Below are 27,901 nucleotides of genomic sequence, written 5' to 3' on the forward strand. Positions count from 1 at the left end.
TGTCTCTGGTGAAATCACACACTCACCTTGACACAGTTAAAATCGAGGACCACAAAATGTTCTTTGAAAAATAATGCTGTGTATTTTACCAAGTTTATTTTGTGGCTACCAGAACAGTGAAACTTAACTATTTTCATATATGAAAGACAATGTAAACCCAATAGTTGTCAGTTGCATTAAGAAATGAAAAACAATACATTGTAAAGGCTTGAACTTGTATCAAAACTTTGTCAAGTGGCACTAACTAAGAAATTGTGGTTATTGGAGAATAATTTGATTTACAGATTGCAGAGCATTCAAGAAAAATGGTTCATTTTAATGCAGTCCCCCCATATATGAGTTCCTTAAGGTCTTAGAAGTTGGTAGGATCAGTACCAGTTCAAAGTACTGCTCTGCCAAGGCTTGTATATTTTTACTGATTGACCACTGGTTATAGTTGAGAGCTTGTTATAATTGTGCAGTTTTTCTTTAGTTAGGTAAGAGACTACTTGCTGCAGTCTCTTAGAACGTGCATAGTTTGTTGCGTGAATTGTGTACAATGAATTGGAACATTGCTCTGGCATTTTTGATCATTTGCAGTTTTTATTTTTATATATTAATCTGTAGATTTTTTTGTAACATTAAATAAGCAGCTATACCTGAAAAATGGTCCAATAGTTTTTTTTGCACATTGTTTATATACCAGTTGATTTTATTCCTGCATGTTAAGGCAGATCTATGCCAGTGGTCCTCAGACATGGGTGGGATGCTGTTCCTTGTGCAATTGCTCATTCACCTTGACTGGAAGTTCTTCAGCATGAGGCCACAATGGGAGTGGGAATAAGAGGACGAGAAGAAAAAACTGCCCACTGAAAATCTAGTAAATTAGTATGACGGAGTGCATTTCATATGTGAAAAATAAAATATTGAATGTGTTATGTGCAAATAAATAGTAAAGTGTGTTTTGTGGTTAAAAACAAGGTTAATGCCTCACAATCTGCTCTAGTTTGTAAAATGTGTAAAGATGTATAGAAACACACATGCAAGAAGATGCCAAGGTTTTACCTTTGACACCATCTAACAAAGGAAACCCAACTATTTAAAAACTAGCACATTATGTAGGATAACACTTTTGTGTATATATAAATATATATAGCTATCCCATAAAGAGTATGCAAAATTGAAGTCAAAGAATCCAATAAATCAAAACATTGAGGAAACCTATTTAACTCATTAAACCCAATCAACAATTTGACTCCCAACAAGACACTGACAAGATCAAATTTGTAAAGGAGTACATCTCCATAAACCTTCACAGCAACTCTTGAAGTGTTCAATTTGAAAAGCGTACGATTCACCGATGACACTCGTATTTGCAAAAACACGTGCAACCTCAATTTCAAGATCTCTCACACAAGCAAGTAAACGGTTGATAGCAAATCTACCCCTTTGCCTCAAGAGAAAAGTATTTGATCAATGCATGTGACCAGTGCTCACGGCTGTGAAACCTGGTCACTTAATGCAAAAAGGAGCATGGAAAGATGTATGCTTGGAATAATAAGACCGAAAAAGAAATTAATGGATCTGAGAACCAAAATATACAGCATCATTAAAAGTTAGAATGTTAAAATTGCAAGAAGGGCAGATAAAATACGGACAAAGGAAGCTATTGAATGGATCCCAAGAGAGGAAAAAAGGCACAGAAGACAACCACATACAAGATTGAAAGATAAAAATCAAATGGAAAAGAGAAGCTGTAGATCAAAGTAAGTGGAAACATCCTGGTGTGACCTTCATCCAGCAGTGGATCAATATAGACTGATATATATATATTCAATATAAACGTGTGCAAATTAATGTAATGTCCTTCATTGTGGAGTTTGTGCGATCTCAGACTGTTAATCCTTCAGATATCAGCTGCTTATAAAAACCTAGCTGCTGGTCTCACAGTTCTTTCTATACAAAAAAAAAGAAAATCAATGTACCTTAAAATCTTAATGGAACACACAAACATCTATTTAGACATCTATATAACATTAACCTGTTGCACATTATGGCTCTTCAGTTAAATTTAATAAAGATCCTTCAGGTTTAGCAATTTTATTTAAACACTAAACCATTTTCCTGAAATGAAATATTCCTTATGATGAAGCTGATGGCTAACTCTTTTTCAAAACCAGCCTCTCTGCATCAATAGTCTTGCCATTTACAGAAGGATAAGTCATCTGTCTGTGATTGGATGAGAACCATATGAGTCACAGTCACAATATAAGGCCCAGTGAGAGCACAGTCAGTCATCGACTGCACTGAGAACAGCTATGACACAAGATCTTGATTTGTACTAAAATCTACAAATCCTGTGTGAAGGCTTTTGAAAGGGCAGCCAATAATCCTGCCCAAATGATCTATGAAGTAGCAGGAGGCTGGAGTGCATTGGCATTGGGATGACAGACAGTATATGAGTGGTACAATCCGGTACCATGGAGATTCACAGGTAAATTGGGGTTGATGGGTATCTGAAGTCTGGACAAGTATTCTAGAATACCACATATATTATATTCCCCTTTAAACATTCTCTTTTTTGTTCCAAATTATGTGCTGCATTTAATTATACAAATCCTAGAGGTTTCGGTTTTGAGAAATCCCCTAAAAGCACATACGGTTATAATGGGAAAACCCTGTAAACTCACTACTGTAAAACTGAAACTGATATTTAAAATGTTGGCATTTTAAATACTCAAAATAAATGTGATAGATTACCTTTTTATTTAGTGTATAAAAGGACCATAGAAAGATTTGTTCAGATTATACCATTTTCAATGATCAAAACATCAATTGGTTTTAGATGTTATCTGTCAAGTAAAGTTATCGTATCAAAACACGATAAACATAGAAGTTAAAAAACAAATCAAACTGTAACAACGTGAAGAGCTTTTAAGCGATTGTAAAAATAGTAAACATTCAATGCCACCGTTGTTAAAATGCAGGACTGATTCAAAGACAGTGGTTTTGTTTACAGTGACCACGGTACTCCAGCACAAGAACATAGGGGCGATAAATGAGGAGAGTCATTCAAGCTGTTCAGAAACCGACACATTGAGTGTGTTCCTTTAATTGTAGTGTAGAGCCGTCACCTTTTCTCAATCCTGTTCTACAAATCCACTTTCATTCAGCGGTTGACTCTGCAAGAAAAAACAGTGTGATTTGCAGTGTTTCCTGTAATAAAGTAGCTGGTATACAAATACAATTAATAGTTTTTGTTTTAAATTGGAAAAACTTAAACCTTCAAATTTTCCCACACATTTCTGAGAAAATAATCTTTGATTAGTTATGCAAAACAATCACGTTTACCTTGAAAAGGTACGTTAAATAATATAAATGAACTGGAAGCATGACTGAAACACTAGAAGTACTGACCTCTGGAGAGGTTAAATTGCTTGGTCATGCCAGTTAACAATAGCCCCCTATGCAAACTAAATCATTTCAAAACACAATTCTATTACATTAAGGGAAAAAATACTAACATTAAAAGGGAAACCTGATACTTCCAACTAATAACAAAAAGAATCAATGATAAAGTCAGTTTCAAGTATTATTTACATGCCAGCCAATGGTGCTCCGAGAGCTTGAATAAAATTACACTAACAGAGAAACTGCTAGATCTGCCAGAGCTGTAGTTCGTGTTTTTGCAGGATGAAGGGTTTGTATTTGGGCAACTTTACCTGCTGCGAATCGGAGGATTCCCCGCTTAGCTCAGCATCCATATGTGCCTTGTCTTCATCTTTAATGCCGTCCATAGCGCACAGTATAGAAGAGAACAACTTTTCTGTGTGGGTCTCAAGGGCCTTGGACTGCCTCTCAATCAATCCTAGGGTCTCCTTCAAGACTAGCACATAACAATTCGGGGTTAGTGGTTAAGGAAACCAAACACAAAGCAGGCATTCAAAACTCAAATCAGAGTATTAAACTGTTTTATATGTATAGGAAACATGTACAGGTCTGGTGCCTAAAAGACCTTTCATACTTTGGATCAGTAGATATCTGACATCTTAACTCTTTGCTCCGAGTAAACATGGTAAACCATTCAAAAATCAGTGAAGCAAAATGTATTGGAGACTTGGGACCAAATAACTGACATTATGTTCAAATCCTGAAAGATAATACCACTGCCTCAGCGCGCATGGCTTAATTCCTCTGTAGACTACTTTCGGTTCACAGGTAGGGTAGAGTAGAGTAGTGGTGTCGAGTAGCATTAGGTACTGTGTTCGTCTATAAGATAGTAATATTAGCATGACTATATAATATGTTCCTCCGGATACAATAAAAAAAAAAAAAAAAGTTATGAAGAGGAAATAGCTGACATTTTGGTCAAGAGACCATCAGACAAGACAATGCTCCTGGTGAAACTAAGAAGTGTAAAGTAAAGTGGATGGGGATTTCCGGTCTAACTGCTTTTTCTTTATAGCTACAACAAAGATTGTGTTCTTAACCCTTTCCGGCATTGTAAGATTGTACTGCAGATTGTATTTGCGCAGTATTAAATTAATGGTAGGTGCCAATCCTATCCCAAGTATGTCAAGGGTAGAAACGGGCAGGAGTTCTCCCCATTCTGAGGTTCTCGTTTTATCCCAGACAAACCCATCCCCTGGGCCCTGCCTTCCGGCCCGGCCCGCTCACTGTGCTCTCACCAGGGGAGGTGGAGCTCATGCAGCTCAGCAGGATTTCCCCAGTTTTCAAAACCGTGGTGGTCAGCGGCTGGTGTGCATCCACTTCCTGCTGAAACGTCTTAAGAGAAGAGAAATAGGAAAATACTCTCACAATCGAGGCATAAAAAAAAAAAAAGTTACAGGTTTTAGTCCACTTGCTGATTTTCCCCAGCTTGCCAGACCAAATCATGTACTTTCAGCAGAATAATGTTCTTAACCATTACTAACGTGAAACAATGGATCTTTCATATGGTGTGTACAGAATTTCAAAGATATTTAGATTTACTTTGACCAAGGTTGAATTCAAGATTTCAAGGTTAGGAGTAGGTCTAGGGATGCTAGCGCTAGGGTTAAGAGGAGACGTATTTGAGAGGCGTCAGCTTTTAATAGATGGTGTACTTTCATCAACAATAGAAAGTCTGGAGTTTACAGGGTGTTCTATATCCCCAGATATTCAGGTCACAAACCTTATAATCCGCAAAAGAGGATTTAATGCTTTCAATGTCTCTTGCTGGGGGTTTCCACTTCTCCATTCTCCCCACAACTTTGTACAGCCACTGAATGAGCTGCTCCAGATGCAAACAAAAGGTCTGGATAGAAACAAAATGCACATTTATCTATCTGTTAAGTAAGAAACATCTGGTAAGTAAGAAAAATGTTAACAATTAACATTTTAGCTATGAGTTAAGTCATACAAAGAAGGATATTTTAGTTTTTAATGAATTAAGTAATTAATACCTGAACATGTTGCATTAGAGACTCCTTTGTGTCTGTGCTGCTATGGTCTGCTAGTGTCTTTGTTTGGACCTCTAGGACAGACAATCCTCCCAGCCGATCCATGAATGAAGCTACTTTTTTCAGGCTGCTTTTTGTAACATCACTCCCCATGATCAGCCGACTGGTTTCCTTCTCGTGACACTCCTGAGAGATGTCCTGGGCTCCAGCTCCTTCCTCGGTCTTGGCCTCCACCAGAGTCGTTGAGGACTTCAAGGAGAGAGATTCCTTTTCCAGGGAAGAGCTCGAGTCCCAGCCAACGTCAACCGGTTTGCTCACCTGTATGGAAATGGTCTGTAACTGCTCAGATAAAACCTCCAGCTCCCTCAGCCTAAGAGGCAGAGGGCAGAATTCTTCCTCACCATCCCATGCCTTGTGGGGAGGAAGCAGGTGCAAGGAAGGGATAAACATTGGCTTTAAGGCAGAGGATGAAAAGATGCTGTGTTTCGGGCGCCTTGTGCTGTGATCCATGTGCTTCTCCAGCCAGGCTGAACCACAAGAGTTTTCCAGAGACAGATCTATGTGGTCCAAGGAGGAGTACCAACTGTTGGACATCATGGAATCAAATTTGGAGTGTTCCTTCAGATCCGGACTAGGCGGCTGCACAACCTTGCTTGAGAAACTATGTTCTTTGGCCTGGTAGTCCTTCCTGTTGACTGAAAAGGGCTGGTCAGGGCAAGCTGGACTCACAGACCTCACCGTCCAGTCAGTGGAGTTACAGAAACGGTCAAGTTCAATTCCGGAGTCTTTCATTAAAGGATCGGACAGCAGGAGGTGATGATCTGCTGATGCATCCTGGGTAGAAGAGTGGTTAGGTTTCAGAGGGTAAGTGTAGTCAAGCAAGGCCTCATACTCCGCATTCGGATCCCAGCGAGGTGAACTCCTGTTCGGAGACAGAGGTAAAGAGCTGGGGATGGCACATGCCCAGTAATCAGCCTGATATGGTGACAACCGTTGAGAAGCCAAGGGCCGATCTGTCCTCTGACGGGAGAGTAGGTCAGAGGTAGTGACAGCCTGGGATCTGCTTTTCGTGGCCAGGCGCGAGGAGGGAAGGTATACATCTAGTGAAGAAGCTCGATGAGCAGAGGTCCATCTTAGACTGGACTTCGCTCGGAGACTGCAGACATCCAGTGGTGGACTTGAGAAGCTGCGTCTGCTAGTCCGGGTGTATCGGTCACCCGACCTGAAGCTCGGTTCTTCCCGAGAAGGACACCAATCCTTAAGGTACGGTGCATCCCCGGGTCCCGGCACCCCCTCGGTTGTGGCTGTGTAAAAGCCCCGGTGCGCTGAAAGACAATCAGTGCTGTCCTTGGTTTCCACTGCTGGAGATTTATATTCTAAAGTGTGGTGTAATTGCACAGTGTGTTCTTCCTCTGGTTCTACCGCCTTAAAAACAAAATGCATATTAATACACACATTAAAACATGGAGTACCAATTTTAAAGGAATCTCTAATGAACTTATTCAGAACCTTCTAGTGAAAACTGAAACATGGATCTTTTAATCAGCTTCAAAGAGATACACATCAAAGTGAGCATTATCTGGATTTATTGCATTAGTGGCATGAAGCCTTACCTGGTGATTCTGAAGGAGCTGTCTCTTTGCTTGGGACGACACCTTCTTGCATTCAACAGAAGGGTAAAACAATGGCTTTCTTATGGTGTATGTGGTCTTTCCAGTGGAATACCTGGAAGGAGAAATTGTGACTGCCCTTCTGTGGCTGCCCCGCTCTGAATCTTTGGTGTACAGCTCTTGAAAGAACCCTGTGAAATCGCTGGCTCTCTCCACATGTGTACCGATGTCAGCACTGGTCTGGTCTGAATGGACGTAGTCACTTGATTCTGGAACCCCTTTTCTCCATCTGCCATAGCTTCTGGGTTCCATCCGAGTTGGCAATTCGCTAAAAGTCCGGTCAACCTCCAGAGCCATGGATACACAGTGCTGCCCAGCCCCAAGTCATGTGTCTTGTGAAGCCTCTGGTCACTAACAAGACAAAAACATTTCATGATTTCCCACCCAAATTCACTTCTGTACTTTTTTTTCCTATACAAGTGTATTCCTTATTGTACAGAATGATCACACACACACACATGGAACAACAACATGGAATGGAACTATTGGGACGTATCCAAATCAAGCAACACTGTCACTTTTATAAGCCATTGTCACCCGACATATTCAAAGACATTCACAGATATTAAGGCCATTTCCTAATGGTTACTGAAGTAAACAGCAAACATCCATCCAGCTCACACATTTTTACAATTTTAAGATCACACACGACTAGAGTAGTATATAGTACAGGAATATTAAGGTTGATTGATGCATGTTCCCATTTATGCAAAATTGTATTATATATCATCCATAGATTAAAAGTAGTACCATATTATGAGGAACACACTTATAAGATTTGGTTAAGAGTAAAGTCTTATTGAAATCAACCATGTACAGTGAGAGAAAAAAGTATTTGATCCCCTGCTGATTTTGTACGTTTGCCCACTGACAAAGAACTGATCAGTCTAGAATTTTAATGGTGGGTGTATTTTAACAGTGAGAGACAGAATAACAACAAAAAAATCCAGAAAAACGCATTTCAAAAAAGTTATAGATTGATTTGCATGTTAATGAGGGAAATAAGTATTTGACCCCTTCGACTTAGTACTTGGTTGCAAAGCCCTTGTTGGCAATCACAGAGGTCAGACGTTTCTTGTAGTTGGCCACCAGGTTTGCACACATCTCAGGAGGGATTTTGTCCCACTCCTCTTTGCAGATCCTCTCCAAGTCATTAAGGTTTCGAGGCTGACGTTTGGCAACTCGAACCTTCAGCTCCCTCCACATATTTTCTATGGGATTAAGGTCTGGAGACTGGCTAGGCCACTCCAGGACCTTAATGTGCTTCTTCTGGAGCCACTCCTTTGTTGCCTTGGCTGTGTGTTTTGGGTCATTGTCATGCTGGAATACCCATCCACGACCCATTTTCAATGCCCTGGCTGAGGGAAGGAGGTTCTCACCCAAGATTTGACAGTACATGGCCCCGTCCATCGTCCCTTTGATGCGGTGCAGTTGTCCTGTCCCCTTAGCAGAAAAACACCCCCAAAGCATAATGTTTCCACCTCCATGTTTGACGGTGGGGATGGTGTTCTTGGGGTCATTCCTCCTCCTCCAAACATGGCGAGTTGAGTTGATGACAAAGAGCTCGATTTTGGTCTCATCTGACCACAACACTTTCACCCAGTTCTCCTCTGAATCATTCAGATGTTCATTGGCAAACTTCAGACGGGCCTGTACATGTGCTTTCTTGAGCAGGGGGACCTTGCGGGCGCTGCAGGATTTCAGTCCTTCACGGCGTAGTGTGTTACCAATTGTTTTCTTGGTGACTATGGTCCCAGCTGCCTTGAGATCATTAACAAGATCCTCCCGTGTAGTTCTGGGCTGATTCCTCACCGTTCTCATGATCATTGAAACTCCACGAGGTGAGATCTTGCATGGAGCCCCAGACCGAGGGAGACTGACAGTTATTTTGGGTTTCTTCCATTTGCGAATAATCACACCAACTGTTGTCACCTTCTCACCAAGCTGCTTAACGATGGTCTTGTAGCCCATTCCAGCCTTGTGTAGGTCTACAGTCTTGTCCCTGACATCCTTGGACAGCTCTTTGGTCTTGGCCATGGTGGAGAGTTTGGAATCTGATTGATTGATTGCTTCTGTGGACAGGTGTCTTTTACACAGGTAACGAGCTGAGATTAGGAGCACTCCCTTTAAGAGAGTGCTCCTAATCTCAGCTCGTTACCTGTATAAAAGACACCTGGGAGCCAGAAATCTTGCTGATTGTTAGGGGATCAAATACTTATTTCCCTCATTAACATGCAAATCAATGTATAACTTTTTTTAAATGCGTTTTTCTGGATTTTTTTGTTGTTATTCTGTCTCTCACTGTTAAAATACACCTACCATTAAAATTATAGACTGATCATTTCTTTGTCAGTGGGCAAACGTACAAAATCAGCAGGGGATCGAATACTTTGTTCCCCCCCACTGTATACTATAGGTGTATATTGTTTAAGAACATTTTACGACTGGTAATGAAAGCCTCTTTTCCCATGCTACATATGATTAATTACAGTAGCTGGTGCTTGATGACAGTGGTTTTTTTTTAGTTGCTAATCTAGGACAAATTTGTAAGCATGGTGTCATTCTGCCTCCAGATCCGAAAGGCATCAAATCTGGAAAACAAATCACCTTCTTCTACATTTGACATTCCCATGGTAACAGTATCAAAACTACAAAAATAGAACCAAAGAGCAAACGCCAAAAAATACACAATTTCTCCTTCTTGCCCTGGAAAGTATCCACTTTAAACAGTTTGCATATAATCAGAAATTGTATGAAACAACTTATACTTAAAATATACATTGCATTAAATACAGTATACAATTCTACATTAATAAGACACCTTCAGGTAGGTATTAATTTATCAACTAAGCTGTATCAAACTGTCATGCTTTATCAATGCGCAGTTAACCAACATTCAGGGCAGGTGAAACCCAGCAGGATTTAAAATATTGATTGATACGGTTAGACTGTCTTCTAGTTGATATACTTACACCGATAAGACAAAAACATAACGTTAAGGATTCAGACAGGTATGTTATAAAAAGTGGCAACCCATGACATTTCAATACTATAACAAACATTTTGATCCAGAGACCGATTTTTTTTTTATCCCTATCAACTTCCTCAAAAGAATCTTGGGTATATAAAGTCACTCAAAAGATTTTACAGCCTTAAGCCATATGCTGTATTTTATTTTTCTCCTTTGCCTTTATTTTTTTGACTGGGGAAAAAGCACTGAGCATTAATTCTACATTGGTTCTACACAGAACACTGAAGATCCGTTGGCTTCAAATTTTGATTCAGTAATCCCATTAAGAGAGCAAGTTTGGGCCTGCCCCTGTCCCCGAGAAGAATGTGATTATTTGTTGAGTCTCACAATGTGCCTCAGAGCACACAATCAAGAAGGCCATTCATTCAAGCAGCCTGCTAAAATGGTAATCAAACACTGCAGGGGTATATATCGCTGCAGTATGAGAGGAATGCATGGCGTTCTTCAATGGCTGTTCGGGTTTAGTAGTATGTTGGGGGTGAACTTTACACGGGCTGGTCCAGATATAGGATGGCTAACTGAACCCCACAAAGGTTTTCCTCATATTTTTATCCAATGTGACCTACAGGGACTACAGCGTGTACCAATATGCATCAATCACAGCTGCCGAGGCACTTAAAATAGGGGAAAACACAAGGGGGTTTAATAACTTTACAGGAATAAGTTGCATTAGATCACATGATACACATTCAAAAGTAACTACAGGGACTAAAACAATCGGAGTTCGTCATCCTTTTGTATGTTATGCCAGTACAGATATTCATACTTGGGGATAATACCAATTACATGATAGAGCTTAACACAAACAATTAGGCATACATCTAAAATGCCACCCCCCCAAAATAAATCCAATTAACCACCTACATATTTGGGTCAAAATAACCTAATCATGATTCTGCTAGGTACTTCTAAATTGTAAAACACAGGGTAATTGAGACGTCACAAAACTGTGAACATTTACAAATTAATTTCTACATCTTTTCAGTTAAGATTAGCTTTTAATTAGCTTGAAATGCAGAATGTTGTATGCATACCAACTACTGGGCCTAATACATTTCCCCTCCCCGCATTTATAGTGTGTTGTCTCTCTGGTTTGTGAATTACACCTCAGGGAAAAGCAAGACCAATAGCAAGCAGCAACAGAAGACACCTGCAGCTATAGTCACAAAAAACTCAGCAGCTTTGCATAAGTGTTGTGTATTAGGCTACTCATTGATAATGGTCAAAAAATAGGTTAAACTATCATTTCTCCTTTCTTTTGTTTTTCTTTTCTTTGCATGTAAATATCAACTAATCAAATAAAGGACTTGTTTTGTTTAGGTTTTTTTTTTAAAGCCCAACAGTATTTCATCCATCTCCTGTTTCCATGGCAACTCGAAAGCATCGGAGGAAACGGGTTGTAATATCGAGGACAGAGAGCCAATCACTGCGCTCCCTGTGAACAATGACCTACAGGCAGTCTCTACTGAGGCTTTTTTGTTTAAAATCAGCTATAAGTTGTTCTCTTTAGTAAACAATATTCAGCATACAATTCAATGACTCAGTTCATAGCACAATGTAGTTTTGTAATTTCATTGCCTTCCTAATTCTAAATTAGTTTTGCACATTTACTACTACTGTTTTTATGGTTCTTCTCTCTACAACAATGTCTACTTGGTGAAGCATATCAGCAAATACCATGACTTGAAAGCACTTAAGTATTGTCTACATAAAACCTAGCAACCATGTTTGTTCCAATTGGACACTGGTAAGAAATAGATCATCTAGGCAATCTGATACTTGTGACAGAGCAACTATTTCCGAATTGGTTACTGATTAAATATCACTCATGCTAAAGGCCTGAGGAGGGAGGGAAAAAAAAAAAAAGTTACCTACCCTAGAAACAGTTTTGACAGTCGCACAGTGCATCCTTTTGTAAATTTAAACAAGAACACTCCTTACTCTTAAGGTCCTGCGTAACTTACACGGTGAACTAACAGAATCTATTTACTTTGTTCCACAGAGTGTATCGCCACTGTTGCAATGCAAATCTATATGTTTGTTTCTGTATAGTGCTATTCCGCAATGTACAGAAAAGAAAGCGATGTAGTGACACATCAGACAGATAATCTGTAAAGTCCCCATTCATGTCCTTTGTATGTGAATTATTGGAGGAAATCCAAGAATTGTGTACGGAGTGAAAATATAAATGTGTCCTGCAGGAAATGCATAGAAAGAAGTGAGTATAATGTTTTCTCTTTTGCATGTTAATTGAGTGTAGTGTGTTATGCTCTTTAAAAACCTGAGGCAAAGCATTAAACTAACACATTTAGGGGCAGAGGATCAATACAGAATAATTGACTTTAAGGATTTGGACAGCAATCCCTTTAGAGGGTTGACTAAAGACGCCACTCTTTAAAAACATCTCCTGGAACCATTCGCTTATTGGATTTGTATCATGCAGTGATTAAAATCAGAATTAAAAGCCGAGGTGGCGGCAGTGGGGTGTGTCTGGGAGAAAGGATAGCAGATTTACTCGAGCTGCTGTTCTTGGCCTGTCCTCTTCCCATGGGATAAAATTAGAGCCAGAGATGAAAGAGGCTCTGGAGCCTTAGATCTATGTTATGTACCACCGGCTTTGAAACAAACAGACTGTGGCAGACAGGCCTCCAGCAGCTTCAGTTACCTCCACCGCGAAGCACAATCTGTACACTACACCAACCCCCATGGTAACAGGTAGACTACAGACTCGGGTTACAGAGGTCTGGGGAAATGCTACTTTATTTTACTTACACATGAGTTTTTGGGACATTTTCTGCTCTTGACTGACACAGACCCAGTTTCCACAAGTATTGAAAATATTGTGCTGTTTTACTGGTTGAGTTGCAAACACTTGCTTGTTGTTTTGTGTTCACTGTGGTGATAAATCCTTTAAAGCAACATGTGGACTGTAAATCAATATTATTAGTAGCTGTATAGCCTTTGGATTCCTACATAGGAGCTGTAAAAGCTATAATCACACACCTATAAAAGATACATTCATATTCGTCATAAAGAAAAGTAACATGAGTTCTGATAAACCTGCCAGGATTTCAATTTCTAATTCAATTTCTAATTCCTGTGTTTTGGTTCCCCAATGCAGGTCAAATGCAAGAGAAATGTAATGTAAGCTAATTGAATCGATCTTAGCAGGGTGGATAAACAGCCAGATATATAAAATTAAAACTACTGATTTCAACATTAAAAACTACATTTGAACAGATTTATTCCCTGGGGATTGATCAGATGATTGCTTTACACTGTTTTTTTGTTTTTTTTTGTCGACGGATCATTCGGGATTTATCGAGGATGTTAGATAACTATTTAATGATGCATTTATGCAAATATGTCAGTGTTTGTAAAGTGCTGTGGGATACAGTCTCCAGTGCAGCTCGCTTTGCAGACTCACACACCGGCTCACAACTGCGTGTCTGCAAACAACACAGCAAAACAAAAGTTATGAATAATTATTATTATAATTTGGATGAACCCGACGTACATGCGAGGTCGTATATGTAATGGTATATGACATTTCCTGTTCCTTTGTCCTGTGTTTTGCTCCGTGACACAAAACAGAGCTATATAACGGTCAATTTGTTTTTCTTTTCTTTTTGCATGCCCATAAACCAAGGGAAATCAGATCGCATTTGCTCTTTCATTCAGGCTTACCTCTCTTTCTTCTGCTTCTCTATTGTACTGGCAATTCTTCTTTAAACTGCTTTTTTTTTGCCCCCGCAGATGTGCAAAACAGTCCGCAATGACTGTAAGCGCCACAGAAGAGACGCCCCGCCGGCCATTCGGTAGGAAATGGTTCACAAACACACGGGCGGCGGAGAGGCGCTGCTGGCCAATCAGAGGCGCCTCACGGAGATCTGCGCTGTCTCTAGGAGATAGGAGTCGTGCAGCGCAGTTGTGCGCAGAGCTGCAGAATCCCGCCGATCCCATTGGCGGAGCCGCGCAGATCCACGCAGACCTGCGGAAACCGAGAACGCGACCAGGTGCTTTGGACACCGCAGGGATTGCAGGAGATTTGGGGGGATTGTGATGTGGTTGGAGTAGAAACGCACATGCATAGTGACAGCAATATGTGTATGTAACTGGCTCTGCTACAGCTTATCTTCTAAATGTGTTGAAGGTAAGTTAAAAACAAATACACTTCACATTGTCACTGTAGACAAGACGTGTGGCCTGCATATGTGCTGTTTCCCCCAATATATACGTGTTTTGAAAATAAGGGTAATGTTAAAACTTAAAATGCCCATCAGTGACATCCTCTGGAGAAAACCAGTTACTTCACTGGTACTGACATCTCCATAAGCACAGCTCTTCCAATGCATCTCTGTTACATTTTCAAGACACTTTGATTTAGTTTAACGTCAACCAAAGTTGTTAACATTACTATACCGAATTCCCTTTGCAGCACAGTCAATGCATATGCTATTTAACAAAAACCATCTAAATGCATAACGGGAACATGATTATTTAACAGCTTTAATGTTGTTAAAAAGCAGGAAGAGAAACAATACAAAGTGACAGCAAAATCTCAAAGAGGAACATAATTCTGCTATCTAAGCACCTGGTATACAAACAGGATCTCCGCAAGTGCCTGAGGAAATGACACAATGATTGGTCTGTACTCTGACTATTGCCAGGAATGGCTATCAGTATAATTAGTAAGGAAAAGAAAACCAATAAAAGAATAGATTTGTTTAAAACAATATAGATTTAAAAATCTATAAATAAATTAACAAAACAATTGGCTATACCATAAAGATTATCTATATATAAAATGTTAACAATCTGAATACATTAAAATGCCTCCTATTGTTTGTATGGTCAGTATGTGTTCGGAATTATTGTTATTCTTCGTTAGTCTCATAGCTAACTAACTGAACAGCATCAAGTGTGCATAGGAGTGAAAACAGGCTAAAAGCATGCATGTACAGTTGTCAGACTTTTAGTATTTTCCCATTCAAAAAGGTAATTAAGAATGAAAGATTATTTTAAAAACATTTTTGAAGTCACTAGTGCCTCCTTGTATAAATGTTCAATTTACACGGTGGCAGTTTTCAGTAGCAGATCATTTTTAGCTTACTCCACAGCTCAGGGTTATATCAGTGTTAAAAATGGCAGGGGCTTTGATTTGGCAAGACTGAACCCCAAATCCGTATTAATGATGCACCTAGAAATGGATACTCTTTCCATCTCATGCTCCAGCAAAGTTTTATGTCCAGTGATTCACTACAACACACATTCCTTTTGCAGTAAATTATTCAACGGCAATTGTGTAAATTCAAAAGTAAGTTCAAAAGTAAATTGTGGATTGTGAACAATTTTGTCGCTAGATAAAAAACAAACATATATGTATGTAACACAATGAAAACCAGCATGTAAAATAAGTTTCAAACAAGTTTTGTGCTATATATTTTTGCTTTTAGTTACAAAAAAGAAACCAAAACCGCTAGTGTTGATATATAAAACTACCTAGCCAGTGGGTGGCAGTAAATATCTAGTCTGTGTGTTTAGGGAGGGGAGGCTGTGATCTGCAGCACAAGTCTGGATTGGAAAACAACTAGAAATATTGAAACCACCGGCCATATTGAAAATATAAGGCTCTGGGACCTATCAACATTTCCCTTCATTTATTTGTATTATTATGTCTTAGTTTTGAAGGGGGTTTGAAGTCCAGTGGATACACTACACTTCTTTCAGTTTTTACAGCTTTTGAAATTGAGCTGAAATATTCCTCTGTCCCTCTGATTAAGACAGGGACTTGAGATCGTTAATTACAGTAATGGAGTGTGAACACAATGCACTTCGCCAAGAAAACTTAATTTGCAAAATTTCTGGATTTGGATATTATGTATTAATCATTAGTGATTGCTTTTTTAAACAAATCCACTTAATTAGGGTGTATATCAATGTCATTTTTTGTTTGAAAAGTAACCCCCACCCTCACGGTCCCAGTTCATCTTGCCTCTAAAAGCCTGGAGCACCGATTGCAAACCACATAGGTTAGGATCTCATAAGAAGTCAGAACTGAGTAAAGGAGCAGAAATTGCAACAATCACATTGTCAGGCAGAACTTGCACTACCCAATACACTACTCCTAGCTATGGCACTTGTTCATTAAAAGGTGCAAGAGAAATATATCCAGGTTGCCATTCAGATTAAGTAAAGGCTTCACAGGAATAGTGTGTCGGTCTCAGATCAGATGTCTGTAGTGGTAGGCTTTTTTTTTTTGACCCCGAGAAAAGGGTTTCAGTTCAGAGTATGGACTCAGTGGAATCCAGTACTTCGCAGTTGGCTGGAGGGCTGGGCAGGCTCTGGTGCGTGACCAGAGGGGAGGTCTCCTCTTCAGACTTGTTGTTGGCAACGGCCTCTACCCGTACCTCCTCCAGCTCCATCTTCTCTTTCTTCATCTCCCGCTGGTTAATGTGGTGAAGAATCCCTGCTCCCAGGGCATCGCCTTCGACATTCACCACTGTGGTTGTACGATCCCTGGGATAGAAAAAACACGAACAACAATATATATTTTGCATATATAACAATGAATATATTTACAAGACTCAATGTAAATTAATGATTAGCTAGAATACACAGACATTGTTGAGGGTATGGTTATTGATGCACGTAGACAGCAGAAACACAGAGGCAAGAGACGCAAATATAGGAGAATTGATTTTTAACTGAGGAATCCACTTTATTGACTTAAAAAACCCATTCATTACGATAAATGTTTCAGCTGATATAAACTTAGGAGTTGTGACACAATTATATTACTATCAACTAATTCAAATACCACCTGATGTGAAAATATATACTGGAAAAATCCTTCTTGTAGAATTCCACAGTTAGCAGCAGTGGGGGATCAGTATTTGAGTACTTACACAATCCAATCAACAGCAAGCATGAGAGAGAGGTCATTGGTAGGCAGCCCAATGGCCTCTAGGATAATGGCAATGGTAATAATCCCTCCGGCTGGTATCCCAGCAGCCCCCACACTGGAGGCCGTTGCAGTCACTCTACAAACAGAATGTGGAGAATGTGAGAAATGTGCTTGGTTGCCTCTTGTGCAGTAAGGTTACTGTTGCTGTGTAGTGTACAGGCCCACCGTGTTAGTTCAGTGCGTTATTAAGAAGTTTACCACATGGCAAGGCAATGCAGTATATGCAATGTAGAAAGAACTGATGCCTTGTACTGGCATCATTGGATTTACTCAAAACAACTGTCTGAGCTTTATATACTGTAGATGAGAATGAAAGCATCTGAACTAATCTCTATGTGTATAAATAAATACCAGAGAACAGACTGAACTATATATACCTTTACTTTGATGTCATCACATCACATGAAGCAAGTCTGCTCCTTTACTGTATGTAGCCAAATAAACTGATCCTCTGCAGCACTGCTGTGGAAGATGGTGTGTCGCTGCTTTGTCCCTCCCTGCAGTCTGACTGTGTAAGTGTCTAACTAGATAAGGAAGTCTCTCTGTCACCGAGACGTGTACGTACAGGATGGTGAAGATCTGCCCGGCGTTGAGCTCGGTGTTGTTCAGCTGTGCGATGAAGACGGCAGCAACGCACTGGAAGATGGCGGCCCCGTCCATGTTGACTGTGGCTCCGATGGGCAGAATGAAGCGACTGATTCTCTTGTCTACTCCATTGTTCTCTTCAATGCACTTCATCATGGATGGAAGAGTTGCCGAACTGCCAGGAACAAAATGAAACATTGAGCAAAGTCTTAATTAAGTAAACAGACACCCTGCACACCTGGTCAAGTGATTTTAATAAATTCACTTTGAGCGAATCTACAGCTTCTCAGAATTCTACATTGAGAACCAGGTTACTCTACATACCTGGAGCAGGTAGCAAAGGCTGTGGTGAAAGGTGTGATAAGGCCGGAGAGGAAGCTAAAGGGGTTTTTCCGTGTTAATCCAAAGTAGATCAGAGGCAGAACTATCCCTCCATGGATAACGTGCCCCAGGATTGATGCAAATATGTACTTCCCAAGACTTGTGACAAGTAGGACCACATCTTCCATCTCCACGATCTTACTGCCAACCAGGAACATGATACCAATGGGAACATACCTGTTGAAGAGAAATTACACCTCATAACACCTTCATGTGACACCTCAGGAAGAAGGGCACACATTACCAGGAAATCGGTTTGTTCTGCTCTGTTTCTGAAGGGGCAGGTGAGGATTGGACCTGCACCTGTGTTGGAAATCCCCTCATAGTGTGATTTGTGTTTTTGGTCCCATGAAGATGGTTTCTGTAGGACAGTGCCCTGTAACCATAGAAAGCATGATCTTTTAAATGACCTAAGACTCTTGGTTTTTTTATTGTGTGGTCTTTTTAACACTGTCCGTTTTGTAACACAGGGATTAATATTTAATCAGGATTAAATTTGTATTTGAAGTTCAACTTTGATCTTGGCAACTCTCAGGCAGCTTAATCTCTGCTGTTACTGAAATCTGCTTTCTCACATGACCTACGATCAACACACATTCCTCTGTGTCTCGTAGATGGACTCATTAGTATTGAAGAGGACAGGCATCGTGCAAGGATCCAACTCTAGAACTCCATAACCTCTCCAGGAACTAATGTATAACTTGCACTTAAAAAAGACATGTTAACTAAGAAACAAGATGCTTAATGGGTTAATCTGCAGTACAAAGTGCACAAGATTACACTGGTTTATTGTACATCTACTTCTGTTGTATTATCATTTTAAATTGAATATAGTTTGTATTTCATACTGTCTGGTTCATCTTTTTATTTTGAATCCTGTGAGATCCAAACTGGCTATTTTGCACACATTTAGCAGCTGTGAAGACTAGAAGCAGTGATTCTACTTACTATAATTACTCACCACATTATCCAAGAGACCAGGACCATTGTTGCTTCATTGAAAGAGTTGAAAAATCGGATCAGTTCCTCCCCTTCTGGACCCAGCTTTCTCAAAGCCACTCCAAACACCATGGCAAACAGGACAAGCCCCAGGATGTTCATGCCATCAGAGTCTGTTCCAACAGGGACCTAAAGTAGAATAGGATTTGGTTGAACCTGATGCCAGGATTTTAGTGGCAATTCCTTCACTGTTGGATAGGGTGGTTAGGAAGAAAACATTAAGGCCAAAGTTACAAGCAAGTTTTATATATATATATATATATATATATATATATAGAAAGAGAGAGAGAGAGAGAGAGAGAGAGAGAGAGGTGACAAATTAAAGGAAAAACCAATATAAAGTGTCTCAGTAAGGTGTTGGGCCACCATGAGCCACCAGAACAGCTTCAATGTTCTTGGCACAGATTCTGAGTCTCTGGACGCTACTGGAGGGATGAACACCATTCTTCCAAAAGATATTCCCGCATTTGGTGTTTTGGTGGTGGTAAAGAGTGCTGTCTAACACGTCGGTCCAAAATCTCCCATAGGTGTTCAATTGGGTTGAGACCTGGTGACTGCGAAAGCCATAGCATATGATTCACATCATTTTCATACTCATCAAACCATTCAGTGACCCCTCATGCCCTGTGGATGTGGATTGTCATCCTGGAAGAGACCACTCCCATCAGGATAGAAATGTGTCACCATAGGATAAAGGTGATCACTCAAAATAACCTTGTAAAGATTTGCAGTGACCCTTCCCTCTAAGGGGACAAGTGGACCCAAACCATGCTGGGAAAGTCAGGCTTGTACCATTCTCTTGGTGTCCCACACATGCACTTGCCCACTTGTCGAGATTATGAGATCTCTGTAGACCAGTGTCTATGGTGCCCCAATAACGACCCCTCTTTCAAAGCCACTTCGATCCTTTCCTCATGCCATCTTGATTCAAAATCGAGGTCAGCTGGGCCTGCTCAGCATTTTTATACATGCCACAGAGCAGGATAGGCTGTTAATTGCTTAATTGTATCATGTAGTACACTGTTATTTTCCTCCAATCATTTATTCAGGTTTTTCCTTTAATTTGTTACCCATCTGCACTTTCACATTCTAGGGGAAAGAAGAAAAGTCAAGAAATGGAGCTGGAGACAACTTCAGAATCCAGCCACAAAGGATTAACTGCCAGTAAAATCCACAGTTTATCCTGAGAATGGCATAGTTTAGGAACCTGCAGCTGCAAAAATACTGAATTCAGTAGCAGACAGGTCAAAGTCTTACTCTATGAAAAAACACAATTTTCAGCAGTTCCTGTCTGCTCTGCATTAATATTTACTCCTGAAACAGTTCACAGGACAGGTACAAAGATCACTGACATGCATTAACTTTTCAACTGATCTACCTTGATATTCCCAGCTGTGTGGAAATCATGAAGATCAGTAATAATTATTATCTGATTTTAATTAACAATCTTTCAATTATAACACATTCATCTTAGGCATTACATTTAGTTGTGGTAAGGGAATTTGTAGTTTGAAGATCATGCCATTATTATTTATTTATTTATTTAAGTTTGTTTTCAAGAAGTACAGTACATTGTTACATCCCTGCATGGTTCTCAATGTACTTTCCAGTGGTGAACATTGGCTTGTGCCTCTTACTAACCTGTCATGAATGACTTCTGATGTCAAGAATGCTGTTCAGTTTTGTATGAAGCAAAGCTACCAAAGAAATCTCTTACAATTTTTAAATCCTATGAGAAAGTATCTCTCACCCATACTCTTGTGTAAACCAAATACAATTGATGTATTCCCTATTCAAAACCAGTCATGCACAAACACATTGCTTGCCAATCGTCAGAATCTAATTTTGTACGGTGAATGACTTCCCAAGGCTCTGCAGAACATGTCTGATATAAAGCTGGTTATCGGGGGGATCATAAATTCAATACATGACTTGCATCAGCAAACAACAAGACCATCATCCAGGAGAGAATGGCAAAGACACAAGGTGACTGCTGGGATTATCATGTCGAGTCACAATACACAATGATAACCTTAGTACTATGTGCTACCCTAAATATATTCAAAATAGTGAAGAATTACAGAATGTGTGGTGAAATCATTATAATTTTGTATAGGACGCTATTTTAGGGCCTACATCTGAAGTAGATGTTGGGTCTAGATGCTTATGCCAATTGTGACTCTCCATGTCAGCACAGAACTGTCTAAAGCCTACAAGAGTTCACTGAGCTTGAAGTTGGCAACGCCACAGCCACCACAGTGGTTTACCAGGCACCTTAGGGCCCACAATGTTACCCAGTTAGCTCTGTTTCAACTGAGGGCTCCCACTGTCAAAATGAGTGCCATGAATTCAATTAGCTATTGGCTAATTGTTTGATTTTCTAAATCCAGTTTATTTTTCCTTAGAGTAAGGCAACTAAACTCACATAATTTAAATGAAATCAGTTAGCAGTCAATGTGTATACCTGACTGCTGTACTTCTTGCTGATTTCCCCATACAAGAAGTGATGGCTTTAGTGCCACTGACTGTATGAACATCCACAAACATCCACAAAGTATTGCACATTGACATGCTTTCACTAGCGAGTCAAAACAATCACATGCCGAGGAAGAAGATGCATTTAGCCATTGATAGAAAGAGGTGTCATTTAAAACCCGTTTCAAAAGCATGTTGGTAAGAGTTGCCGTCCACGGCTACCTTAGCTGTAAGAGAGGGCTAAGCCAGCAAGTACTATTGACTTTCCCCTGCATAGGCACTGTGCAAACAAAAACCGTTCCGTTAAACATAGTCAAATGATATACTATGTCTGACTGCTTCTTGACGCTTTCTATGACCACAGAAGTATAGAGTTCTCTGATTGTGTTTTAAGGTGCACAGATTCTCTCACAAGTTCCAGGGCAAATGAACCGCATGCTGTGCTTAATATTAAGTTAATCCACATATTTTATTTTATGTTTACTCTTGAAAGGTCAGAGTGCATATACAATTCTCAGTAAGTCTTAAGGTCTGCAAGATAAAACCAAACCAACTGCTCTCCCATAAAACACATGCATGTTGAAATGACACTTTTTCTGCCCTGAAGCACTGTCTGATCAGAAAGATAGGCAGAAACAGTAGGTGAAAAATGTAAATCAAGCCATTTCCTCATGAGGGTATTCTAAAATAAATTAGAATTCACCATGTTTGTTTCTTAATCTTTTCCCCATTCCCCCAAATCCTCACCTTTTACCCACTACATTGCCCTTCCTCCACAGTTCGCTGCCCAGTGTGTTTACTTTCTGCTGCAGAAGCCATGTTGTGACCCCAGCCTCTGTCGTTCAGTGTCACACTATCTAGTGGTTTGTGGCCAATATGCTGACTTGGCATCTTCACTGGCTTGCTGTCATACAGGTATGTCACAAATACTGGACTCATCCACTTTTGTCCCCCAGCCCCTGCAAGAAACCAGCTCTGACTGGTTTAATAAGAAAAGGCTGTAGAAAAGAGAGATAGCAAGACACAGAGAGCTCGTGCCCAGACTCCTAAGGTTCACTGGCACTGTTGACAAGACTAGTCAGGCATGCAACTTCAGAGGGTAAGTACAACAGCCAAGTCCTCTGCCTTTGAATGTTAACCGTGCCAGGTTATTACATACCTTCTGATAGGTAACATTTCCGTGAGTTGTGTTTCCAACTGGAATCATCTTGTAATCGGTTGCATACTGTGAATCAAACAAGAATTACATGAGCAGGCAGAACTGAATCTTCACTTTCACATCACTCTTAGGTAAGCCGTGTTATGCTAGTTATTTTAATTACAATTTAATTACAATCATTCCACAGCAGTGGAGCAACAGTACAGAAAGCACGGTGACCCAGGGTATGACGCCTGGTTTCGGGAACTGTAAGAAGGCCAGAGTCCAAGGAGTGAAAATGGTGGGTGGGTACACAGGGAGATAACAGTTCACTGATGTAGTCAGGAGCCAAACCATTCAAGGTCTCGAATGTGCGCCGCAGTATTTTAACTTGTAGTGGTTTAATGATCTTACGTCTTCATCACAATACTTTTTGAATGATCTCTGTGAATCAGACTCTACAACAAGGTATGGTAGTTTGTTCCAAAAACACGTTTGCGTATAGAGCTGCCTGCTATTTTGTGTCCTAGTACACCGGTTTTCAACTTCCATTTGTGTGGTTCTGGTCTTCATGTTGACTTTTCTGTTTATATAGCTTAACAGCTGAAATGCCCATAACCTAGTTGTGTCCCGGGATTCGCTTTTTTCCTGGGCCATCCCAGCACTGTTACAAAGCAATATTGTTACTGTTTTAAAGTTCAACTTGCTGTGTTCAAGTGCCCAACAATACTTTTCTCTCTCACTGCAGCGGCAGTCACTTTGCTCTCTCAGAGAACATGAACTCAATCATTGCTGCTAACCTCTACCTCCTTTTCACACTGTATACACATTAAAACACACACAAAGACATCCATGGCTCTCTTCCAGTTAATCTAAAAGGATCAGCTGGTCTCATGCTTAGTAAGGGGATCAGGGGATCGTAATCAGGGGATCACAATTTTTGAAGAAAATAAATAAATGTATTTAATTTTTGGTCAACTGACGGTACTATTTGGAGAATAATAATCAGTTTAGAATGTTTCTTGTTGGGGGATTATCTGGTGGAAAGTTCTCCATAAAGACTGTCTCTTTCAGCAGAGATATGGGCTTGGGAGAGGGTTGGCGCTGTCCCACTTACCAAGTATATGTATTCAATTCACTGTTTTAATGAATTTGGTAACATTTGCCTAAATAATAATGTCCAATTAATTAGATGGTTGAGCATCAGAATATGGATTTTGCACTAGTCATAAAACAAAACAGAAAGGAGTTTAATTATTCAAGGTTTGCAGGAGAGCTGATTCAACCCCCTTTGCCCCACCCCCCCACCCCTAGTTTATAATGGAAAGTGGATTTATCCTCTCCAAAACGGGGAACTGCCAAGACAGACTGCACCACTGAGCATTCATCACAGCACTCTTTGTTTCAGAATGGCAGGGCATTGTTCCTTTGGCAGCAGAGTGAATAGGGGCTTATATCTCTGTGGACTGGTAATGAAGTAGGGAGGTCTGGGAGCTGGAGAGAGATGGATAGAGGGCTGCTATCCACAGGGGGTGGAATCTGCACTCTCAGATTGGAATTGTATGAAGATTGCAGAGGCCTCCAAAGCACGCCAGCCATGGGCAAGCCGGCCCCTATGAAAGAACATTACCCCTCCATCTTTCAAACATCCTTTTGGCAGACTGACTGCCAGTGCCAGCCTCAACACATGGCCTTTGCTGCCTCAGATACTGGAGTCTTTCCAGGTAACCATCTCTGGAAGACCAAAAGTTGAGGCGTTCTCAGCTGTGAACACAAGCAACATGCATCCAAGTTTATTGTTCATACTTTTTTGTAGTTAGTTGTTAAGAAAGACTTGTCAATTATGGAGTAGCACACTCCAATTCTGGGGTGACTGGACAGATTTTTCACAGTGGTTTCAGTTAGTAATGAGCCCAACTTTTTCTTTAGAGTACGGCAACTAAGCTCACATAATTTAAATGAAATCAGTTAGCAGTCAATGTGTTAAAAGCGGTAGGGGGGGTGAAGGAACTCGCAAGTTTGCAATGCATTTGCTATGGAAACCCTTTTGTCGTTGGGGAAGAAAGGAGTTGTCCAAACTGGAGAAGAATGGCTTTTCAATTATGGCACTCTCTTGATCTAGAAAATCCACAATTGTAATGAGAAGGTAAAGATACACAGATGGCCTCTGTGTGTCTGGAAGAAATGTCTATGGTACAGGCTGTGTTAGGAAAGATGAGCGAGAGGAATCTTACCGAACGAAAGGCGGCGGCTACAAGGTTTGCTGGAAACAGGTTCCTTATGAAAAGAGAGAATAAGAACAGGATGAAAGACGGTAACCGCAAAACATGCAACACATTTTTTTAAGAGATAGCAAAAATACATAAGTGGACAAAATATATAAATATTGTTGTTTTTGTGGAAGTTTAGAATAATTTATCGTGCATGTGCATATATATATATATATATATATATATATATCAGAAGCATAATGAGTCTTTGTCATATGTGTGTGTGTGTGTGTGTGTGTGTGTGTGGATTGATATAAAGTTATAGCTACAGAGCTTTTCTTCAGTCATCATTATTCTTATAGCACATCAGATTCAAGATATTCAGATGTGTTTTTTCATATGGGATGTGTCTGTGTGGTGTTCTCATTCCCAGAGGAAAGCACAGGATGACCCTAGACAGCATGGGGTCAACAGGCATGTGAACCAGTGTATGTCTGTTCTTTCACACAATTTGTTACAAAACTGTTTTGTTCCTCCACACGGGTAAGCAATAACTTAAAATTCCCTAACAAAGCAGGGGGGAAAAGACAACACAGAAATGAGTACATAGACACCATGCTTGATAGTAAGCAGCCTCAAGTTTACACTCTCTCCCATTCAGAAACGCTGTCCCCTGTTTTTCACATTACTGTACTTCTTCACCCACAGTATAGCACATTACTGTATTACTCAGTCTTCAGAAAACAAGCCAAGAAAACACTCTATATACTGGACAAAACCCTTCTACTTTATTATTTTAAGGAGTCCATCTGCATGCTATCTACTACCAAAAGATTAAACACATGTAGCTTCTCCCATGGCACCAACCTTGACACCATTATCAACAACTCACAGTTGTTCATTTTTCCCACAGATAGCCCTGGGGAGTTCAGCCTGGTATTGGAAACCATTTTAAAGTAATTTCCAATGTATTATTTTTCACCTGTGATGTTATATCGTTAATCATAGCCTACCAAGTATAATCATTATTTACTGCCAGTTAGATTACATAATTAAGCAATTACAGCCCAGCAAATACAAATGTTCACATCCATGGTTGATTGTCTTCCTGCTAGTGGTTGTTTTAAAGTACTAGTTTACTTACACCTTACATCCCTGCATGTAATCACATTGTGTCAAAGCTGGTATGTTAGTTCTCAGGGCTTCCAGTGTTTATACACCTAGACGTGGATCCCTTGCCTATGTTTGTTTTAGATTCTGAAGCTGCAAACAGTTTAATTCTCATGTATAAAGGTATACTTTTAATTAAGCTTTATTTTCGAATAAGATAATTAATTCTGTTTTAATTATGTCCTTGCCAGAGCTATAGTTTCCCACTGTTTTAAATTCTGATTTCCTTCTTAGTTTTACTTTGAGTGAGACCTACTGCAGCAGACACTACACATGAGTTATTATTATTATTATTATTATTATTATTATTATTATTATTATTATTATTATATTAATCATGAACACAACTTCTCACTATTTGAGTGTGGGGTGGAGGGTGATTTAAAGAAAAGAACAACACAGCACAACACTCCCTTCATTGCATCCTGTTTGATTTGAAAAGTTAATACATGTTTTATATACATTTCCACTGCTTTTGCATTTACGTTGCCTCATAACATAAATATGAATGCCAATGTGTGTAGATCTGATGTTATTCTCAGAGACAGTTGTTTTGTACTTATGTGGGTCACGTCTAATAAATAGCCTGGGGTAGTGCCTTCCTCATGTAGTGGACAGTGTAGCTTCTATGAGCCACTTATCTTCCTTCCAATAATGTTTTTATTTAGGTGTAATTAAGAATAATACCAATTGCCTCCAGCCTGCAAATATGTACCTCTCCATGCATAACTGTAAATGTTACCTGGCAAGATCTAAGAAAGAGTCTGTCGTCTCTTTGTTGGCAGTGAGGGGTCCCAAGCCCAGGTCGTTGGTATTCAGCGCCCCTGCGCCCACGCCGGGCTTTATAATAAAGGCGAGGGCGATGCCGATAGCCGAGGCTATGAGGGTGGTCACCAAGAAGTAAGACACCGCGATCCCGCCCAGCTTGCCCAGGGAGCGGGTGTCCAGGCTGGCCGCCCCCGAAATCAGGCTGCACACCACCAGCGGGAGGATGACCATTTTCAGCATCCTGAGCAGCATCTCTCCGGGGAAGGCGAAGTAAGTCATCTGCGCCCGGGTGAGGCTCATATTCCGCACAGCCATGCCCAGGCCGACCCCGACCAGCACCCCGGACACGGTGAGGAGGACCAGAAGATTCCTCTTGAAAAACAGACGCAACTTCTCCTTGACCGCCCGGTGCCCGTCCATGTCTGCCACTCTCTGCCCCGCTGGCACGGAGACCTCGGTGCCCGCATGCCCGTTACTCTCGTTCTTCCTCTCCATGTCTCGGGCAGACACCCAAACTGTGATGTGGAGGGGGACTGCTCCAAAATCACTAAAGGGATGGTTGGGGTTGGACGTGTATATCCAGTCTGCAGCTTCTGGCACAAGGAGATGCTGCTGGTTGAGATCAATGCGCAACGTGTTGCTGTGCCAATGGAGAGACAGTCTGGTGAAAGGGGAGGAGAAACCGCACCGTTTCCAGTCGGGGTAGAGACACAAATGATGCAACCCGGTTAGAAATTGCGTTTTTCTTCCCCAGATATATCCATGCATTGATCTGCTACACTGAGGTCCGACTGGCTCTGACACGAAACGCACGAAGAAATCCTGAAATGTTCGTGTTTACAGGATAGATGGCGTGTCATTGGAAATAATCCTCATTAATCCAATTAGTTATGCCTTCAAAATCCAAAAACTGAAACAACTATATTAAGGTTGAAGCAGTTTGGTATGTTTCCAGGCGGCTGTCCGAGTGGCTCTGGCTCCTGAAATAGCAGCAGCTGCCACAGCCAAGAAAAAGAAACTGCATGAGCTGACTTGGCTGTTTCTGCGCAGCTAATTCCACTGCATGCCAGAGTCTAAAAACCTTGCG

At 40.5% G+C, this 27,901-nt stretch overlaps 2 protein-coding genes across 2 annotated transcripts; both read right to left on the minus strand.

The window, feature by feature from the left end:
• Nucleotides 1-74: 74 nt before the first annotated feature.
• On the minus strand, nt 75-13,960 carry cep68 (centrosomal protein 68). Its single transcript, XM_066696495.1, has 7 exons — nt 13,809-13,960; nt 7,034-7,441; nt 5,424-6,845; nt 5,153-5,275; nt 4,668-4,764; nt 3,702-3,865; nt 75-3,161 (listed from the first exon to the last, which is right to left on the minus strand). The coding sequence occupies exons 2-7, from the start codon at nt 7,385-7,387 to the stop codon at nt 3,120-3,122; spliced, it is 2,202 nt and encodes a 733-aa protein (XP_066552592.1). The 5' UTR covers nt 7,388-7,441; nt 13,809-13,960; the 3' UTR covers nt 75-3,119.
• Nucleotides 13,961-14,612: 652 nt separating this feature from the next.
• Nucleotides 14,613-27,823, minus strand: slc1a4 (solute carrier family 1 member 4). The gene is made up of 8 exons (XM_066696496.1): nt 26,789-27,823; nt 24,901-24,943; nt 22,688-22,753; nt 19,016-19,182; nt 17,998-18,231; nt 17,654-17,848; nt 17,030-17,164; nt 14,613-16,640 (listed from the first exon to the last, which is right to left on the minus strand). The coding sequence occupies exons 1-8, from the start codon at nt 27,580-27,582 to the stop codon at nt 16,406-16,408; spliced, it is 1,869 nt and encodes a 622-aa protein (XP_066552593.1). The 5' UTR covers nt 27,583-27,823; the 3' UTR covers nt 14,613-16,405.
• Between the last annotated feature and the right edge of the window lie 78 nt (nt 27,824-27,901).

Source organism: Amia ocellicauda, chromosome 23 (genome assembly GCF_036373705.1).
Source record: "Amia ocellicauda isolate fAmiCal2 chromosome 23, fAmiCal2.hap1, whole genome shotgun sequence".
NCBI lineage: Eukaryota > Metazoa > Chordata > Actinopteri > Amiiformes > Amiidae > Amia > Amia ocellicauda.

Bases quoted from the DNA above. Each gene is read 5' to 3' on its own strand.
- cep68 (XM_066696495.1), bottom strand. From the start codon at position 7,387: ATGGCTCTGGAGGTTGACCGGACTTTTAGCGAATTGCCAACTCGGATG. The intron at 6,846-7,033 runs GTAAGGCTTCAT...TTTGTTTTTAAG, and splicing joins AGCTCCTTCAGAATCACCAG to GCGGTAGAACCAGAGGAAGA. The intron at 3,866-4,667 runs GTGAGAGCACAG...GTTATGTGCTAG, and splicing joins CATGAGCTCCACCTCCCCTG to TCTTGAAGGAGACCCTAGGA.
- slc1a4 (XM_066696496.1), bottom strand. From the start codon at position 27,582: ATGCATGGATATATCTGGGGAAGAAAAACGCAATTTCTAACCGGGTTG. The intron at 19,183-22,687 runs GTATGTAATAAC...ATTCTACTTTAG, and splicing joins GAAATGTTACCTATCAGAAG to GTCCCTGTTGGAACAGACTC. The intron at 16,641-17,029 runs GTAAGTACTCAA...TTTCTATCCCAG, and splicing joins CTTGCTGTTGATTGGATTGT to GGATCGTACAACCACAGTGG.